Source organism: Bombyx mori, chromosome 10, assembly GCF_030269925.1.
Source record: "Bombyx mori chromosome 10, ASM3026992v2".
Classification (NCBI taxonomy): Eukaryota; Metazoa; Arthropoda; class Insecta; order Lepidoptera; family Bombycidae; genus Bombyx; species Bombyx mori.
In genome coordinates, this window is record NC_085116.1 from 9,824,739 (window position 1) to 9,844,277 (window position 19,539).

General features: G+C 34.6%; 1 protein-coding gene across 2 annotated transcripts; it reads right to left on the minus strand.

Annotated features, from left to right (window-relative positions):
- Positions 1-302: 302 nt before the first annotated feature.
- On the minus strand, positions 303-18,768 carry LOC101740142 (sterol O-acyltransferase 2). 2 transcript variants are annotated; one of them, XM_038013468.2, is made up of 10 exons: positions 18,306-18,768; positions 16,877-17,120; positions 14,009-14,160; positions 8,732-8,868; positions 4,200-4,342; positions 3,628-3,757; positions 3,367-3,513; positions 2,484-2,621; positions 1,982-2,159; positions 303-607 (listed from the first exon to the last, which is right to left on the minus strand). In XM_038013468.2, the coding sequence occupies exons 2-10, from the start codon at positions 17,110-17,112 to the stop codon at positions 450-452; spliced, it is 1,419 nt and encodes a 472-aa protein (XP_037869396.1). In that variant the 5' UTR covers positions 17,113-17,120; positions 18,306-18,768; the 3' UTR covers positions 303-449. The 2 variants fall into 2 exon arrangements, with proteins under 2 accessions (XP_037869396.1, XP_037869397.1); XM_038013469.2 differs by having other exon boundaries at positions 18,501-18,735.
- Between the last annotated feature and the right edge of the window lie 771 nt (positions 18,769-19,539).

Below are 19,539 nucleotides of genomic sequence, written 5' to 3' on the forward strand. Positions count from 1 at the left end.
TTTTTCTCAACATAATTATATGTCTTTTGCGTCGGTACTTGTTTAATTGGGAGTGCTATTCCATAGAATTATAGCATTGTGAGTAATGAAGACAATTTTTTTTTTAAATGTCTATAACTATTATTTGCCTCCTATATTATTATTATAATTATATGTTGCACTAGTGAAAATGTAATAGATTATTACGTTTTTTATTGCAGTTATTCTAGTTATTCAATATTTTGCTTTTGTATTGTATAAGCGTATAAAGTTTGTATGACAATATTACTTTTTTATTAAATTAAATATAATAAAACTTCGTATTCCATTCAAAATATAAATTTATTATTAAATAAAAAATAAGTATTATCATACGGTTTTTTTTTTTATTAATATGCAATATCAAAATTACAATAAATCATTGTACTATTAAAGCTATCAACGCTAAATTGGCCCATATACAACCTTTGTCAATATAGGACACTTAAAGGATTTTGGAATGTCCAATCCGGTTTAAGTACCACTTCCGGGCATGACCATGATTTTGGTATGAAAAAACTGTCGCTTTGTGAGGGTGGACAATTTTTTCGAGCGAAGTATTCCATTGAATAGAGACTCCAGAGAAGTCCTGCAAATTATGAAAAATATATTAATCAACACTTGTAAGAAAGCAGACAGTACTTCGTTTTTATTGTAATCACGACATTTTTCCAATCAACACCCTCACACCCCAAATACCACAATAGCCAATAAATAGGCTTACCCAGGTATTTTTTTATTATGAATACCTAATTTAACTTTAACTGTTTATCTTTTGTTCAGAGAAACACAACATTTGTTGTTAGTAACACTTCCATATCCTATTCATAACCACGGATCTCGAATATACCGCGAACTTACAACCACGGAAAGCCTTGAAAGCTCCGACTGTATCTAAAACCGCGTGTTAAAAAATTTACCCGCCCAACTTATAATCATGTTGGCCGCTATTTTAAATGCCGCTTTGACGAACTGCATCTTTCCCGTGGTGTGGAAAGAAGCGGACGTTATCGGCATACACAAACCTAGAAAACCTAACAACGAACTCATAAGCCACCACCCGATTAGCCTATTTCCAGCGTTAAACAAGCTGTTTGAACGACTGATTCGTAAACGGACGGTGATGAATCACCTCGAAAGACATCCTAATCGACGAAAAGTTTGGATTCACCGCAAAACACTCGTCCATTCAGCAAGTGCACCGCCTCACGGACCCCATCTTAATAGGGTTAAACAGACATAGATCCGTCTCCATCGGAGTCCTCTTATTCGATATCGCGAAGTCGTTCAACAAAGCTTGGCACAACGGTTAATTTATAAACTGTACACAAAGGGAGTGCCAGATAGTCTCGCGTTCATCATACGAGACTTCTTGTCGAAACGTTCGTTTCGGCATTGAGTCTGGAGAACTCGCTCACTCCGGCAACAAATTTCGGCCGGAGTCCAATAACGGTCTACTCTTTCCCCGCTACTTTTTAGCCTATACATAAACTATATACTCCGGTCGCAGGAGACCCAGTTAACCCTTTTCGTTGATGATACCGTTATCTACTACTCGAGTAGGAAGGTGGACGTCGCCCTCCTCACACCACTGCTATGCACTGAGTCTGTGAGCTCATCTACACGTCTACGCGTAGCTGGAATAGCTCCTTAGGTCACCAGCGATTACGTAGGGGAAAAACGTGACTATTACTACTAGCCAACTCTTGCCCTAAACCACTTAAGGTTTTTTTCCCAAAAATACTAGGGGATTTATATCTATTTTGTATAAAACACCTACGATTGAACGGAATCTTTTTTAATTTGTCAAGACCCAAAGTAGGGTCTGTGGTTATTTTTTCAAAACAATATCTTAATGTATTATCGGTCCAGTGGTTTATTTTCTCTATAATTACTGACATAATGATGTATTATTAATAAGAACGATTAAAACTAAACACTCTATTCAATAAATAATACTTACCGTTTCCAAAGAAAAATGAGAGCCACATTATTAAATTGAATGCATTAGGAAAACGCCTTCCACTGCTTGCGGTGAGTGGTAACATCAACAGTCCGAATACACCAAATTCCATTAACAAAACAGGGTAGAAGAATCCAAAGGATAAGGCCAATATTATTTCGTGGGCCACTGCTGAAACCTACAAAATTAAGTGCTTTATCCAGTGCTTCGATTTTTAGGATTAGGTAAATAATTAGGTATCAAATTCAAGTTTCAATCGGCTTATTACGATTAACTGCTCGATGCTAACCTTGAGAATGGTCACTATTTATTAACAATAATTATTGCGGTTTTAGATAATAAGGAGAGCATTCTTTCTACTACTTCGAACTTGTGACGGGGAAGTAAGCGGTGTGGGGCTAAGCTTGGTCACATTTTCGTAACTTCTATTATTATCAACTTCATATCTTAATCGAGTTGACATTATTATTTATTTTTATTATCATGCTTTTAATATACTTACAAAAAATACGATGAATGTGGAAATGGCTCGACCGGCACGTGGCGCCAGTGGCTTGTAAATGTGGTCTCTCAGCCAAGAATGTACAACGCGATTCCATGCTCTGTAGTAGTGTGAGAAACGAGAGGTAGTCCACCATTCCTAAAATATCGAAATATTTTGTTAATTTGTAGTGATTGTTTAGATTACATTTTTTTATTTTTTATTTTTTTTTATTGCTTAGATGTGTGAAGGCTACGACCAATTAAAATAATATTAAGGTGATCTAGATGCGTAGATAATACAACGAAACCTTGAAGGTAATAAATACGATGTGAAATGGATGACATTAAAGTTTAAGGTTGTAGACAGTAGGTACGTGTGTTGATATTCAAGTTCAACGAGGCAGTATGCGATCTAAGCTTTTCGAGCAAACCTTCACAGTTAATCAGTTTTGTTAAAGATATAATTCATGACTTCGTGGGTAAGAGAGCTAGTGAACTTGTGTCTGGTTAAGTGACGACAATGCTTGGGTTCATATCCTTCCCCCGAGTACTAATTATTTTGAAACAAATATGTAGGTACAACCTTTATGAGGAAATGATACCGTGTAATCTAATCAGTTTCTATAAATTAGGCATTTACTGGGGGTTTGCCAAATGTTTTTTACTTATCCTGATAGGGAAAAGCGTACTTTGTACGTTTACGTACTTTGTATAATACCTACCGTGAAGCATTCATGCGTCCCGATTTGATGGGCAGGAAGCCGACATTACAGTAAAATTAGGACTCAGACTTCATGTCTCAAAGTAAATGACCTTAGTAGCAGTAGTAGTTAGTAAAATCATAATCTTAGTAGTTAGTAAAATCATAAATGACCTTTACCTGATTGTTTGGTATTTATTACCTCGTAAAATAATCTGTCTCCAAATTTGAGCATCTCAGCGAAGGCATTTAGCCACGCATGAAGAACACAGTAGAAACCGCAGAGAAATGATATAAATCCTGGAAGTACACAAGCGAACATTCCACGAACTACCAAACCGGCTTCCACCTGAGAAATTTTGAAGTTTATAATTTAATATAGGTATGTACAGTAAAGAGCAAGATTGAACCCCACAATGATAAATTCTATTTTTCAGTACTAATTTTGTGACATATTAATTACCTTGCTTTGTCTTCCATAATCAGACCAGTAAGGTAATATGAATCGTTCCCAGAGGAAGCTGTTGTATAAAATTATTGCGGCAACTTCGAGGAAGTGAAATAGTACGAAGGCCCACCTTATTGTCTTTGTTCTGAAATGAGGGTTTCATTTAGACTATACGTACATGATAAAAGGAATTTTGTTCGAACTAAATGCTACTTATTGGGTTAGGTATATCTGTAATTTTTTCAGTAAAAATACATTACAAAAAAAAATTCATGCATTATTGTACTTTTTACAATTTGCAAGAAAGTGTATAATGAATAATTTAAAAAATTCAATATGCAAGAACATATTTTTTATTGACAGTCTTTGTGTCACTGATTTGTATGCAAGCTCTGGGTCTATGTAGTTACATTGTTTCTTGATTTATAGTGTTTTTAATTGAACGGAGAGTACCTACTGTAAAAAATATTCGTGATGATACCATTATACCACCACACCATGATGATACCATTACACCATGGCTAAGCCTGCCACTGTATTACTAAGAACTCTCACCGATATTGTTTTATTAAAAAAAAAAGAGTTACCTTGGATAATGATCTCTATAAACGAGCGTGGGTGCAAATAAGAAGTAAATATAATGCTTGAAGGTCGGTAGCGCTGGACTCTCGTTTTCACCATAGGGAGCGCACGCTATCGCTACTGCATGAATTTTCATTAAGAATCTGAACTAAAAAACACATTTACAGAGTACGTTTTCAAATAGTATTTTTAATGGCTGCCCAGGATTGAGTAAAACAAGTGCGCTTTTGTTTTGCACAGGCAGCGGCTAGCGAGTTAATGTTTATGAATTTCATAAAATACATTTACAACTCGACCAAGCTAAGTTTGCACGTCGCTGGAATGCGGCGCTCCGCCCGCTTCCCCGCTCACCTTCCCGCGATCGCCCTGTCGCATCAGTACGGTTAGCATCTTTGTTGCCGACACGCGTCATACGAGTTTTCGTCTCCCTATCCGTTGAATTTTAATTTTTTTAATTGTTCTAGTTAGGTTTTTTGTTGAAGTTTAGTTATATTAATCGACTACTTTTGTTAAGTTTTTGTTGAACTGTTGTTACTGAACGCTTAACCTTTTATTAATTTTTTTACTTCGAGAGGATTGTTTTGGGCAACAAAAATGAAAGGAAAGGTCACAGTGAAGGGAGAAACATAATCCTGAAAAGGAAATATGAAGGAAAATTATTACTGAGCAATTGGGATACAAAGGGGACGGCCCATTTCAGGCCCAAAGCGGACAATAGATTAGAGAAAAAATACTTAGTGCATTAATTCTGTCATAAATATATATGCATTTACTTTCTTGCAAATAAGCGCCACTACAGTTTATAATAAGTAGTTTAAAAAAAGTAACTCTATTGAAAAAACAAGGATTTTTTTTTTTGCGGGAAAAATATTGCCAGCTTCAAATCCTTTTACGTATGAAGTAAATATTTTGAGTATATAAATAAAACATATAAATAAATCATTTTAAGTATTATCATTAATCAATCGATTTTAATGGATTTTATGCATATAAAATAACATCGAAGACATACCCATTGGACTTTAACTTGTAACTATACTTGAGACCTTAGAACTTATATCTCAAGGTGGGTGGCGCATTTACGTTGTAGATGTATGTGGGCTCGAGTAACCACTTAGCAACACCAGAGTGGCTGTGAGCTCGTCCACCCATATAAGCAATAAAAAAAACTTTACTAGTATTGTTATTTAAATATGTACAACTAAAACAAACACATAAAAAATAATGTGTACTCGTAAAAAAAAGATTAAGATATAAATCAATTATCGGTTATTTAAAAAAATAATCGATAGATGAATTTCATGTAATTATTTTTCTTTATACTGACAACACTGAATTTAATCGGACTGACTGATACTTCGCTTGCTGCTTGTGGTGTTGTGCTTGCGTACAAAATGGATCTGTTTTGATTTTTCTCCGATTTATTTTACTTTTATCAATAACGTTTCATACTACGACTAAAAAACATTGTGTGAATTGTGGTTTTACCCTGACCGAGATTTAAAACCGTGTATATGCTCTCCTTTGCTATTTTTAGATGATACTAATTGTGTATGAAGATGAAGAAAATATAGATATTTAAAGAATTAAGTGTGTTTTTTATACCCTATTGGATAAAAATACATTAGGAACATCTTAAACATTAAGAAAAGAAAAGTTCTTGAAGTATCTCACAATCCGACACTTATTTATATAGAAAATTAACCTCAAAACGAATTTTTATTTTTATTATATTTTTTATAATAGTGGCGTCAATTTCAATATATTTTTTAGATATCCAATACATTTAAGAATTTGAATCAGTCCATTTTTATAGTAATATTTGATGTCCACCTTGGGCCTATCACACTATGGAGAGTGGGCATTCCCCTTTAAAAAGTGCAAGAATACCCGGGTGGTCTTCATACAAAAACCCGATATCGCTATATTCTAATGTACCTATGTATAATATATTGTTAAAAACAATAAATGCAAAGTAAAATCTAACAAACATTTGTTTACATTTTTAAAGTCATAGCGAATCCTTTTTTCAGACTATACCTAAGCGGCAGTGTGACGTAATCGATGCGAGGTGCAAACTTAGCTTGGTCGAGCTGTAAGTATCGTGTTTCCGCGTAGCGCTTTCGTTGGTGCTTACACTAGTCGTCGCAAGCTAAAAATATGTATAATGTAATGCGTTGAAATATGTACTATAATGGTTAAAAATACTATTCTGGTCACCTTTGCTGACAACAGATAAAGTGTCCCAAAAATTCCTCTGCGAATTTCATTCCCGTGGTCATCAGTGCGATGGAAAGTATCGTCAAATTCAGTGCTTTGAATGTGTATAATACAATATTGACAAATATAATTCAGTTTGCATTAGTTTATAGTTTGATTTAGCATGAAATTTCTAAAATTTTACGAAATCTTTAAATACCGATAGCTTTATTTAGCGATAATTTTCGATATCAATTAAAAAACTCTTTAATTTGTAACAAATTAATCCATGTCTATCTATTTATTAAAACTAGTGGCAAGAAAATCCGATCAGTATGGAGATGTGCACGAATAAACAAATAGCTACTTCTATAATAAACAACACTGATTTATGTTCTAATACTCGTAGATACGTCCGCGATTTGGTCCGGAAAATAATGTAATTTTATATTAAAACATAAAAGTTAAAAATAACATCGTGTAATAAAATTCAAACCCGATAAATTATACTTTGCATAATTACTGGTGGACGTAGGACGTCTTGTGAGTCCGCATGGGTAGGTACCACCGCCCTGCCTATTTCTGCTGTGAAGCAGTAATGCGTTTCGGTTTGAAGGGCGGGGCAGCCGTTGTACTGTAAAAACGGAGACCTTAGAACTCATATATCAAGGTAGGTGGCGACGTTTACGTTATAGGTGACTACGGGCTCCGATAACCATTTAACACCGGTTGCCCCATGAGCTCGTCTCCCCATCTAAGCATTAAAAAATATATATATATATGTATATAGATTATATTGATTTAGTAAATTGGTTTTGTGAGACGAGATTCCTAATTAAATCCAAATTTAATGAATTTCATTTATGTCACACTTCAAAAGATCTCCAAAGTTCAATCAATTAACAGTCAAAGGATGTTTTTGGCTCTCCGTCTTGTCGTTATTGATTTGTTAATAAATGTTTATTAAGAGGTTGTGGAATTACATTAAGTTTTGTTCTTAAATGAAAGTAATTGAATTGTATTGAAAGCAACAGAATTAGTGTTTTAAACATTACTTTGAAGTAGTCTAAAAACATATACATTTTCATAAGTTTTATAGGTAGGTAAACTATAAGATATAAACTATTACATGTATTGTTAAGTGAAAAGTAAACGAATATATTATGGTTTTTTGCCGATTAGGGGGGTCTAATGTATCACCATTGTTATACTACGATGTTGATTAATGACGTGGGCGCTGGTTTCATTTTCAGTACTACAATAGATTCGATGCTCTAGACTTGGTTATATAGTAGCTATATCTTTGGACAACATTAGCTTGTCCTCTCTAATTATTTTTAAGTCTAAAGTCCTTAAAAAAAAGTGTGTGTGTCCGCTCCGACGCACGACTGGAGTTTACTGGATATAAAAAATTAAACGAAACAATACGAGAAATAGTTCTATATTACGACAACACGATACACTACAGATTATTAACAAATTAACGAGACACAAAACAAACGACTAACAAATATATGAAAATACAATAATGAGAGAAACGCGCGATCAGTACGAGGCTTTGTGGCGGACTGCCGGCGCAGCAGCCCGGCGTCACCTGCGATAACGCATTTCGTGTGACATGCGCAATCAGGCGCATAACGCATTTCGTGTGACATGCTAGTACGATTTTGGTCCCCATAATTTTCATACCCCGGGCCTATATATGTAAATCGATTCTAAAGGAGTAAACTCCAATAAACTTTGATGAGCAGCTCGTAAAGTTATAAAAATCATCCTCGTAAATATTTTTGTGAATGAATATCCGTTGATGATGCTTCGTCAGTAGCAGTTCCCCGTGATTAACTGACGCTAGGCACGCTCTCTGACAAGGGTTTCAACCAGCTGATTTATGTTACATTTCACTTTAAAGGTCTCCTTATTTTTACTAAGTCTTTGTAAAATACCGAATACTTTTGCTTGTTCATTACACAATTACGAAGTGTGAATTACGTGATATCCATTTTCAATGATGCTGTATGCAATTTTATACCTAGTACTTATATATCGCACATCCATTGGCGGACCTGCTAAATTGTACAGCCAAGATCTTAGATCGATAATGTCTAGAAACTAGATGTCTACTGTATTTGGTCTTTGCAGTTGAGTGAGTTAGCTAAGTTCATAGGTGCTTACGAGAATCTATAATTTACTAACGTAATAATTTTGTTAGAGTCCTACATTTTGCAGCTATTTTGACAGCGAGATAGAGAAAGCTGTAGGTTAACGAATAAAACAGTTATGTATTTATGAATGTATGTTTAACGTTTGCAAAATTTTATTTATTAAACTTCAAGCTTACCATTTCACATGTTACAACTGCCGAAGATGCCAACGCTAGATGTCTCCTTCCCAAGTCCACAATGGGTACCCCGATTAATACCATTTCCACGGCGATCAAACCAATAACCCCCAGTTTAGATAGACTGTCACGAACACCTGTGTTTTTTTAAACTTTTTAATACAACCGTAAACCTCTGAAATAAGCAAAGTAATCACATTGATTCGATTCGGTAAAAGTTTAAATTAGAAATGTTAATTCGACCGCGTAGAAATTATTTTAAAATCCTTTTCTTGTTTGTTCGCCTAACAAACAAATGACATGATAGCTAATAAAAACTTTTTGAAATGTTATTAAACTTAAGACTTTGTTTCAAGACGATTAAATTTATCACTTAAATGTTCGTTTTTAATTAATTTCTTTGCTGAGTTCAGTTTTTCACCTCATTTTTACATTTAAATTTATAATAAGTTCTACGCTATTCGGCCGATTTTGAACTTACAAGTGATCATCGTAGCAGTATGTAATTGTATTGATAAATAGTATTATCGTATCTAAAACAAGCAAATCTAGACAGCGTCTAAGAAGACTAATTTATAATTGGTGGTGGTGGTGGTGAAGGTGGGTGGCGCATTTACGATGCAGATGTCTATGGGCTCCAGTAACCACTTAATACCAGGTGGGCTGTGAGCTCGTCCAACTCAAATCTAAGCAATAAAAAAATAATTACTTAATTACTGGTGGTAGGGCATCGCACAGATATGTACCACAAGCCTGCCTATTTCTGTGAAGCGTTTCGGTTTGAAGGGTTGGGAAGCCATTGTATTCTAAAACTAAAACTCAGAACTTATGTCTCAAAGTGGATGCCACGGTCCACCTTGAGACATGAGTTCTAAGTCTCAGTTTTTACAGTACAACGATTGCCTCACCCTTGAAACCGAAACGCATTACTGCTTCACGGCGGAAATAGGCAAGGTGGTGATACCTGTCCGTGCGGACTCACAAGACGTCCTACCACCGGTTTGTTAATATTGTGCTGTCCATAATTAATTGTGTTATATTCTCAAGGAAACGACTTTTTAAATATAATTCAGTCAAAGATTGTAGGAGTAAAGAAAAAAAAATGTCTCTGTTTTGTCACTACGTGAAGTAATCACATTGCAACAAATCTTTCGCGATTATTTCCGGATCCAATTAATCAGTACGCAGATTATAAATTTTAGGAAGATTAAAATAATAGCCAAAAATATTATGTAGGTATCTATCAATAATTTCATGTTATAACATAAGTCACTTGTAATTTTGTTTAAAGATAAAATGTTGGGACTTCCTTTTCCTCATTCCTTCGTCAATCCCCTATCCACGCCATCTGTTGATACTACAAGAAAAACTACGCGCGTATAAAAATGGCGCGAAGTGTGTAAAAAAAAACTAAAACATGGTGCCGGTGCAAAAACAATAAAATTGTGATTTGTTGATCAATCAGCACATATAACTCTCGCCAGTGAGAAAAATTGAATAGTGCATCAACGAAATACAGAGTGAGTCCTAAAACTTATCCTTTTTCCAGTCCCAAACATCTAAATTCAAAACATAAAATAAAGTATTTTTTTTATACAACATGTATTTATTTAAGCCGTGTTAATAGTTCATGCACATGGTTAGCCAAGCGATTAATTGGAGGATACGCTGAGAGCTCGGCTCTGTGCGAATTGTAACAAAAGGATGAAGCTGCAACTCAGTGCCTTTAGCTTTGAAATTTTACTATTTTATATCAAAAGAAACGTTTCTTGATCCAAAGGTAGTAAGTAACTTTTAAATGCGTATGACTTACCTACGGAAATGTAGGTAATGTTTTTAATTGTCTTTGTAACAAACTTCCGTGATTTCATTGATAACGTTTGATGTATTCGTACTAACTAGTATTAAGTGATAAAACTATAGGTAATGACAAAGGTAAGACTATCGAATGGAGATTATTTGGTAGGAGGACGGTCCGAATTTTCCAAATGTCAGCTTCTCTTGGAAATATAGGTAAACCTATTCTAGTTTGCCGGATTTGTTCTTCGGTACAGAGGCTGAGACGCATTTTTCTAGATAAAAAGATCTACGATCTATCTATCTTACGAATTACGTACAATTTACGAAGGAAATAGGAAAGACCATCATGTATTAAAAATCAATAACATGTAAAAATAGTTAAAGAGTGTAGGTAATGTTAGCACGTATCCTTAAGCTCTTCCTACTTAAGGAATTATGCTTTCCGTGTTCGAAGGCTAGGACAATTACCTTTTATTTATTTATTTTTTATTGCTTAGATGCGTGGACGAGCCCACAGCCCACCTGGCGCTAAGTAGTTACCGGAGCCCATAGACATCTACGACGTAAATGCGCCACCCATCTTGAGATATAAGTTCTAAGGTCTCAAGTATAGTTACAACGGCTGCCCCACCCTTCGAACCGAAACGCATCACTGCTTAATCACCTCTAAATACAATTGCAACTTTGACCGTATGTATCGTGAAGATGCACTCATGCCAATGGCTCCCTGTAATAATTTTAAATAACTAAGCTATATCATAGATGAAATTCTGTAAGTTTCACCATCACAAGTGAATAACACATTTATATTAATAGTGCCATTAGTAGCACACAAAGGATAATTAAATCCAAAATGTCACACGTGGCAAATGTGCCTATTTATTCTAATGATATCATACAATCTAAATGACATTTTCAGTCTTAAATGTTCGTAATCGTCGAAACTGATTGAGGTATTAAGGGTTGGTGTTTTCAAGCAATCATTATTAATTGGCAGTTACGAGCTTCAGCAAGATTACGATATTTATCTAGTCGAAAGCGATACTAAAATACTGATGTTAGATAAGTTTAAGAAACTAAAGACAAAGCACTCCAGTGCATATGAAACAACATATTATATTTTAGATAATAACATAAAAGCCTTTCTAATAACATTTAATAATTAATGACTTTCATTCGTACGCTTACAGAGGTTTGTAGGGGCTTAAAAAACGACGCTCCTTTAATTTGAATGTTTCCATTCTGAAAAGCTCTTTCATATTTGTGACACAAAAAAGCATATTCAAGATAATGACGTGGAATATTCAAGGTATTATGAAATGGGTTTTTAGGCTATTGTCTCGTATCCAAAGCGCTAGTACGAACGGCATTAAGATCGTATTGAAGTAAAATATTTAAATTTATGAAGTTTTCAAAATATAAGTAAAACAATAAATACACTGATATTTTCCAAATTAATAAACTAGACTTAACTTTACTTACTTATAAATAGAAAATCTGCGTTAGCTCACCGCCGGTTGGCAGAGTTCCTAGAAGGCTGGCAGCATTTCCACGTTGGATAGCAATGCTAATTCTTTGTGTAAAATACGTACCAGCCTTCTGGTCTCCCGAGGCCTCAAAAAGTTTTTTTTTAAGGCCCTTAAAAAAGCTTTTAGCAGATGGGCCCCAGGGGCCCAAAGTTTCCACCCCAAACGGAACAAAAATGTAATCTTTAGAGAGATTTTCATATTTCCGTCGTTTGAGGCCTTCAGCCGTTGAAGCAGCGCTGCCAGCGTTAGAATTAGTCCCAGGAAGATGTGTCGGTGCCGTGGTATCTACACAAATCGCATCCCAAACGAGCGACCGACCCATCTTCCAGGGAATTATCGACATACCGTCTGGTCTCTTACCATCGCCTCGCACCAAACCATTCGGTTCTAGAATGGCTGGCACGCCGGCGCTGACAAGGGCCCGACGGATGATGTCATTTATGCTGGCGTGGCGGGATATTCTGCCAGCGTTTATCACGCATGAGAGCCCGTGGTAACCAAAGCGGTCGAGAATGTTGCCACACTGGCAGTGATGCTGAACACAGCAAGGTGCCCCCAGGCGAAGACAGGTTGCTAAACGAAAGCTATTGTCGGACATTAGAGTGCCGGTGTGAAGTGATGGATGGGCCTGCAACCATAGCCCCGATTCCCATTCTGCAACTGCGAGGAGGCGAGCACGCTCTGTTAAATCTCTACATGAGTCAAGTAAATTTTTACGTATTAATTCACAGAGCGGCTCATCCCACAATCGCTGAGAAGTCGGGACCGTGGGCAGATCAGTATTAGGGCAGGTTAGTAACCACTCATTTCTTGCTTCAGTCATATAAGTGATTTTTGGATCCAATAAAGGCGAAGACAAAATTTTAGAAACGAGTTCGTAAGTACTGTGGACTGACCCAAGAAATGCTGGTAATGAAGTAATGCTGAAGTTTTCCAAGTTTGCATTCCAAGTAACCTATTCAAATTAATTTTTAGCGCACATGACCATGAGGACTGTGTGCTCGTCGGCTTAAAAAATCTTCATCAATGTGCAGAATAAGGTCTTATGTGATATATAATAATTAGAGATTAAAGATGTTTAAAGCATAGGTAAGATGGTACGTGAGCCTACATACCTAATATTCTCTATATTCGAACTAGGCAGGGTTATAAGTTGCGTTAAATTCATATCGATTTCGTTTGCTTTAAAATTTAAAAGTTCTGTAGTATTTATATTACATATAATTTGTCTTGTCTTGTAAGAAAAAATGTCTGATGCAATTATGATGCATACGCAGGGGACTGAAAATAATTGAGGTTCAAAATACCGGCGACATCCCTATTCTGCCCCGGCTCGACGGCGATAATTAGTGCGAAGACAAAATTATTAGAGTAGTTGCTACTGCCTACTTAGTTGTTTACCAATAAGACTATTAAAGTTTACCAAAAGTCTGCTTACAAACTATTTGAAAAAAAAAAAGATGTAAACCTAAGTCTTGCCTGTAACCTTTTTTTTTGTTTGTGTTTTTAACTGTTTTAAATTATACTCAATTTTGTTACTACTGTGATAAATAAGTAGATATTTACTGATATCAAATCGGTCAATATTGACCCCGATATCAAATCGTTACAGTGAAATGGAAACTTTTATTTGTAAGAGTTCATTCCTGATAACAGATATCGACATTGAATACAAATTGTACTTACTGCATCGTATAAGAAAACAAAAACCGAATTCAATTTATTAAATGAAGTTTTTCAAGGACAGAGTAGAGCAATTAAAAAAAAAAATACTACTTCTTTAATATTTTTGTATAATCATCCTTTCTTTCCCAGTGCGAATCTCGTATACGTGTTTTTTGTTACCATAGCCTACGACAAAATCCTGTGCTGTAGTATATGTAGTAGCCTTAGCCCTTTAAGCCTAGAATTAATTACTATAGCTATTGAAAAATATCATAATAAATACCTGTATTTTTGCGAAATAGTTTCCTCGCCGCCGCGTATATTCTTAAAGCCGGGTAAAATGCAAGGACAACAGCGAATTCAAACAGCCAGAGTAAAGCTCCTCTTTTTATGTCGCCAAAACCGGAGATAATCACATTTAACCCAATATTTATTCTGAAAAATATCAAACGTATTTATGTATTTTTTATTCAATACGAAGCTTACTTTTGAAATGAATTCATAAGATAAGATTTAACAACTGAATATCATTATTAGTTATTGAGTTTTTAGCAAATTGTTACGTGTAAATGTTTTTCAAGGTTAATAAATAAATTATTTCAAGGTTATTTCATTATTGTCAGATAGACGGTAAGACGAAGCCCCTAATCCTTTTTTCAGACATAGGCCAAAGTTTCAATAGTATTGTATAAGGATTGTTCCACCTTTTAAAACGGAAAAAATGAGTGATTCGCGGCAGAAATATACAGGATGGTGCTGCCTATGGCACCTAATTCGATTCTCATCAATATTTTCTCCAGTCTTCACGATTAGTTGACACAATTAACACTATTGTTACGGCTTAATCTCGTGTTTATTATTTTAATTTTATTATTTCTGACGATGTTTATAGGTATCTACTTAACGTTTTTTTGACTAAGATGTTATTCATCGAAATTTTAATTAACTCATGCCTTTTTTGTAATCGAAATTATTATGACTATAATTTACAAATAATCATAATGGAACAATTTCCATTATGATTAGTTATTCCAATTCCCATCGTGAACAATTTCACGATTATAGAAAACAAAGATTTTGTATTTAACATTAAAATTTATAGGTTGTACAATTAATTTTGAGCGTAGAACTAGTGCGGGATCGAAATCGCAAGATTCTTGACGGCAACATTTAATCTGAGAATGTAATTTAGTTTAGGAATCTAATCCCAAGTGTTTGTGGATCTCTTTAAGCTCTTAATGTGTATTGGACATTGGGATCACTTAGTTTCGTTTGCTTTTGTGGTGTGATCAATTAAGTCTGTTCAAGTTGAATCACCTCTAGCTTACAGTTTGTAAGTAGATTTAGGAGTATTACAGTAATTTAAATTTAAGAAATAAAATGTAGACATACAAACATTGATTTTATTTAAAAATAATGTAAAATTGTCTAAGGTAAACTTTATTTAGGTATCTTATATTATATTTATGTGTATAAAAACGATTCAAATAGAAAAAAAATATGTTTAAAAATATTAACAAAATACGCTTTTATAGAAAATCCAACTAAAAAATAGAAAATAAATTTTAATAAATTTTAATTAAAAATAGTGTAAGAAAAATGTTTTTATTACTGAAACTGAAACTGAACCTATATGAAACTGACATTATTATTTATTTTTCATTTTTAGGTTGAATTTCAATTTTTTAAACATATTATTTTCAATTTTTTTTAAATATTGAATAGTCATCGGTCCTTAATAAGTAAAATACCAAATTTCGAGTTAATCCGACGTTTTGAAGGGGGTCAAAATCACGTTCAAAGATTCCGTTACAAACATACGTCTGAAGCTAATAAAAGCGTATTAAAAAGGATTAGTAATGCTAGTAACAACTAGTACCATTATATCTGTTTCGATAATGGTATAGCGAAGCAACCGTCATACGTTTTTTCGGGGTAAGAACGAACAACATTGTGTTTTGCTATTTAAAGCTTGTTAAAACGTCTTCTAATGTGGAATTCACGAGCGGCGCATTCTTCCGAAAAGTATGCATAACTTTTGCATGCCCCGCAAGTATTTAACACAAGAGAAATGTCGTAATTTTGAACAGCTCACACAAAAATATATGAGACTAGCTGACCCGGCAGACTTCGTAGTGCCTCAATCGAAAAATAAAAGACCTAAACTTTTGTATAAAATAAACTTAAAACAAACAAAACGAATCCGTCCGACGGGGGACACATCAAAGGAAAAACAAAATTGCTATTTTTATTTAATTCCGAGTATTTTCATATTTATCTACCTTTTAAACCTTCTCTGGACTTCCACAAAAAATTCAAGACCAAAATTAGCCAAATCGGTCCAGCCGTTCTCGAGTTTTAGTGAGACTAACGAACAGCAATTCATTTATATATATATAGATATAGATAGATAGATAATGTTTAACTCGTAATAAATTGTATTGTCAAAATTTTAGATCATTGTAGACAGTATCAAATATTTTACACGAAAAAGCAACTTAAATGAACATCGAATATTTACGGTTGTCTAAACTAAAAAAATATATAGGGTTTATTTCTTTTATCTATCAATATATTCCCTACACTGTTTTATTCCATTATTTTTACTGTATTCGGCGAAATGGAGTGAATTTAATTTTTGCTGTCTTGCACTAGATGTACAAAAGATAGCTTACTTTTCGTTTAATCCTCACAAATAATTATTAGTACTTTTTAAAATTACCAACGTTTTTCATTTAATATCAATTTTTCCATAAACTATGACGAAGCTCACTTAATTGTTAAATAATTATATAAACGAAAATTAAACTAATTACGGAGGTGAAAGTAAAAAAAAAAATTGTATTTCAAGTTCTGTATGGGTATTTTCACTCCGAGATCGATCTGTTCATTTTGTGCCCTGTCTGAGGGGTTTTAAGGGAGAGAGCGTCAATAGAATTTTAAGTACATGTAAAAGTATTTCAAAGTTTTCGGCACCGGAAATTCCTCTTAAACTATTACCGGAACCCTTAGACTCCATAAAGCGGATGTCACTGCATACCTTGAGACAAGATGAGGTAATAGAAAGATGAATATGTGATAAAAATTTAAGCCCGTTCTAAAAATCTAGGTGACTTATTTTTATCAGTAAGAATTGTTTAGTTTAGCTTACTTTCCTCTTTCCACAAGGTCATAAATCATGGTGTCGAACAGCAGCATCAGCAAAATGACTACGAAAATATGGTACAGGGCTCTTATATGTGGAGAATTGTCTATAAGAACCGTCAGTGGCGACTCCCTGGTCGTAAACTCTGAATCAACATCACCATTCTGCTTAGTGATATTTTTTTGATTACTGTCATAATTCTCCGCCCTCTTTCTATGCCGAACTGTATTTGAAGTTGACATGAGTATGACTGAAAAGAAAATGAATTTAAAATTAATATTTATAATTTTTATGACCGTGATGCTGTTTTAAACATCCTTTTTTTTTTTTTGTCTCCCTAAGCTGGTAGCCTAGAGAGGCCATTCCAGCGTAACCGTAACTAGTAGGTGAGCTCACGGGGCTAAAATCTGACGATGCTAACACGAACCCTAGCAAGAGTCGTGCTTCGCAGAATCTACCACCGGATCGGAAACGCGACCCACTGAGAAGATCCGGCGAGAAACTCAGTGGGCTGTGTCTGAGAGTTAATAAGATCAATGCAAAGCTGTAGTGATGAAGTTGATATTATAATGATTTATAAGTATATTGATGAAGTTCAAAACATTTGGATTCAATTCGAAGTAATTCAATATTCCTTGGCCGATTTCGGCAATAGCCACGTTAATTCCGTTTCGAATAATCACGGTGTACTCATGTATGGCTAATATAGCCTATTTTATTCCTAAGCGTTTGCACACGCGGGCTGGTGAGTACGTACTTCACGCAGGTTGCTTCAACCAATGAGCTTTCTGGTGTTAGATATGTTTTTTTTTTTTTCACCAGTACAAAGTCAGTACGAAGTTTTTATATCTTATTGAAAGTAGACAGAGGAGCTCATGGCTAATTGGGTATTCGGTCATAATGAGTAGACCATCCAGCATAACGTGGATGACGCTAGCCACCTGAAGATATGAGGTCTAAGTGTCAATTTTAATGTGTTGCGGCTGCACCATCCTTCTTATCCGACCGAATAACTGCTTCACCAAAAAATACGTAGGATAAGTTGCTGCTACTCCAATTAGCGCTGTAGTCTTCATGGATTACAGAAATCAGTTAAAGACTATTCGGGTAATAATTTGCTTAGTCTAAAACACATACACAAAACATTGAGAAGTTGCAAGAGTTTTAAAACCCGAGTAAAATGGAATTGTCGAACAAGTCGGGGATATCAAAGTTTTTATTAGTCTTAATTATTCTACATTAGAAACTGCTTTCAAAATAATAGATGATTAAACTTTTAAGAAGAACTTGCATTAAATTGTAGAATAAAAAAAAACAAGAGATGCTTTTGATGAATAACGTACAAAAATAAAACGTACAAAAATAATAAGAAAATTAAGCATATTCTTTTTGTGAGATATGTAAAAGATAAAAAAAAAACTAAACGTTTACTTACGTAGTGCACACACAAACGAGCAGAGTGCTATTGTTTAAATAAAGTACAAGAAAAATTTATAAGAAAAACTATGTTTCTAATCAACACTACTTCAACCAACAATATCACGTACACTTAATATTGAGGGTATATTTATTTTCTATTACGGAACAATCCGGTTGTTTACGACTTGCACTAGAAATGAACTGAACGTACCGGTGTTAGATACAAAAATAACCTTTCACACCAGATAAGCTTCGCTCATTAGAAATATCATTACTATTTTCAAATAACACAACACTAATACATGAGAAATGCACCATTTAATTTGTGCCTAAATGTTTCCGCGACGCACTTAATACAATTTTTATACAAATAGAATAATCGGACAGGAAAATAATTTTAAGTAACATTATCCGTAGCTGTGTTATCGTTTGAACTAACGCCTAATGAAACGATTTTTTATCAGTTCCACATTTTGATTTTACTATCAACTAAGGCAAGAACGCTTATCTGGTAAATTAAAATATATAATCATTTATGTTGTTTATTGAGCCTCTACCATTTTTTTATTGCTTATATTGATGGACGAGTTCACAGCCCATCTGGTGTTAAGTGGTTTCTGAAGCCCACAGATATCTACAACGTAAATGCGTCACTCACAGGCATATCCTGTGTATTTCTAATTCGATGCAGTAACGCAGTCAGGGTTGAAGGTTGAGACAGCAGATAAGCAATACAGTTAATCACTTCCACCTCATATTTTAAGGTTTATATTGGTATTCACGTTGTGAAGCTCATGGGGTCCGGTATTTAGCACGAGGTGGAACATGAGATCATTCACGTATTTATGCAATAAATTAAATAGGTAATACCTAGTCAGGTCATAAATTCTGTCACATGTTTAATGTAAAATAATTGAAACAAGTTTATTCATTATGTAACCATTCATATACCAAAATGAACTTAACAAAACATAGATTCTTATGACACTAAAGTTTATTCAAAATGACCTCCGTGATTTTGAATACAGGCCTTCAATCTGCGCGGCCAGTCGTCTATCGCAGCACGAACGAGGTCCATGTCAATATCGGCGGCTGCCTTAATCAAGGATGTCTTGAGTGACTCCAAATTGGGATGAGGCTTTGAGCACGCCTTTTCCTCCAAGTGTTACCATATCTTGTAATCTAACGGATTCAAATCTGGACTGGAGGAGGGCCAATCTTCGTGCCGGATGAAGTCGATTTCACGCGCC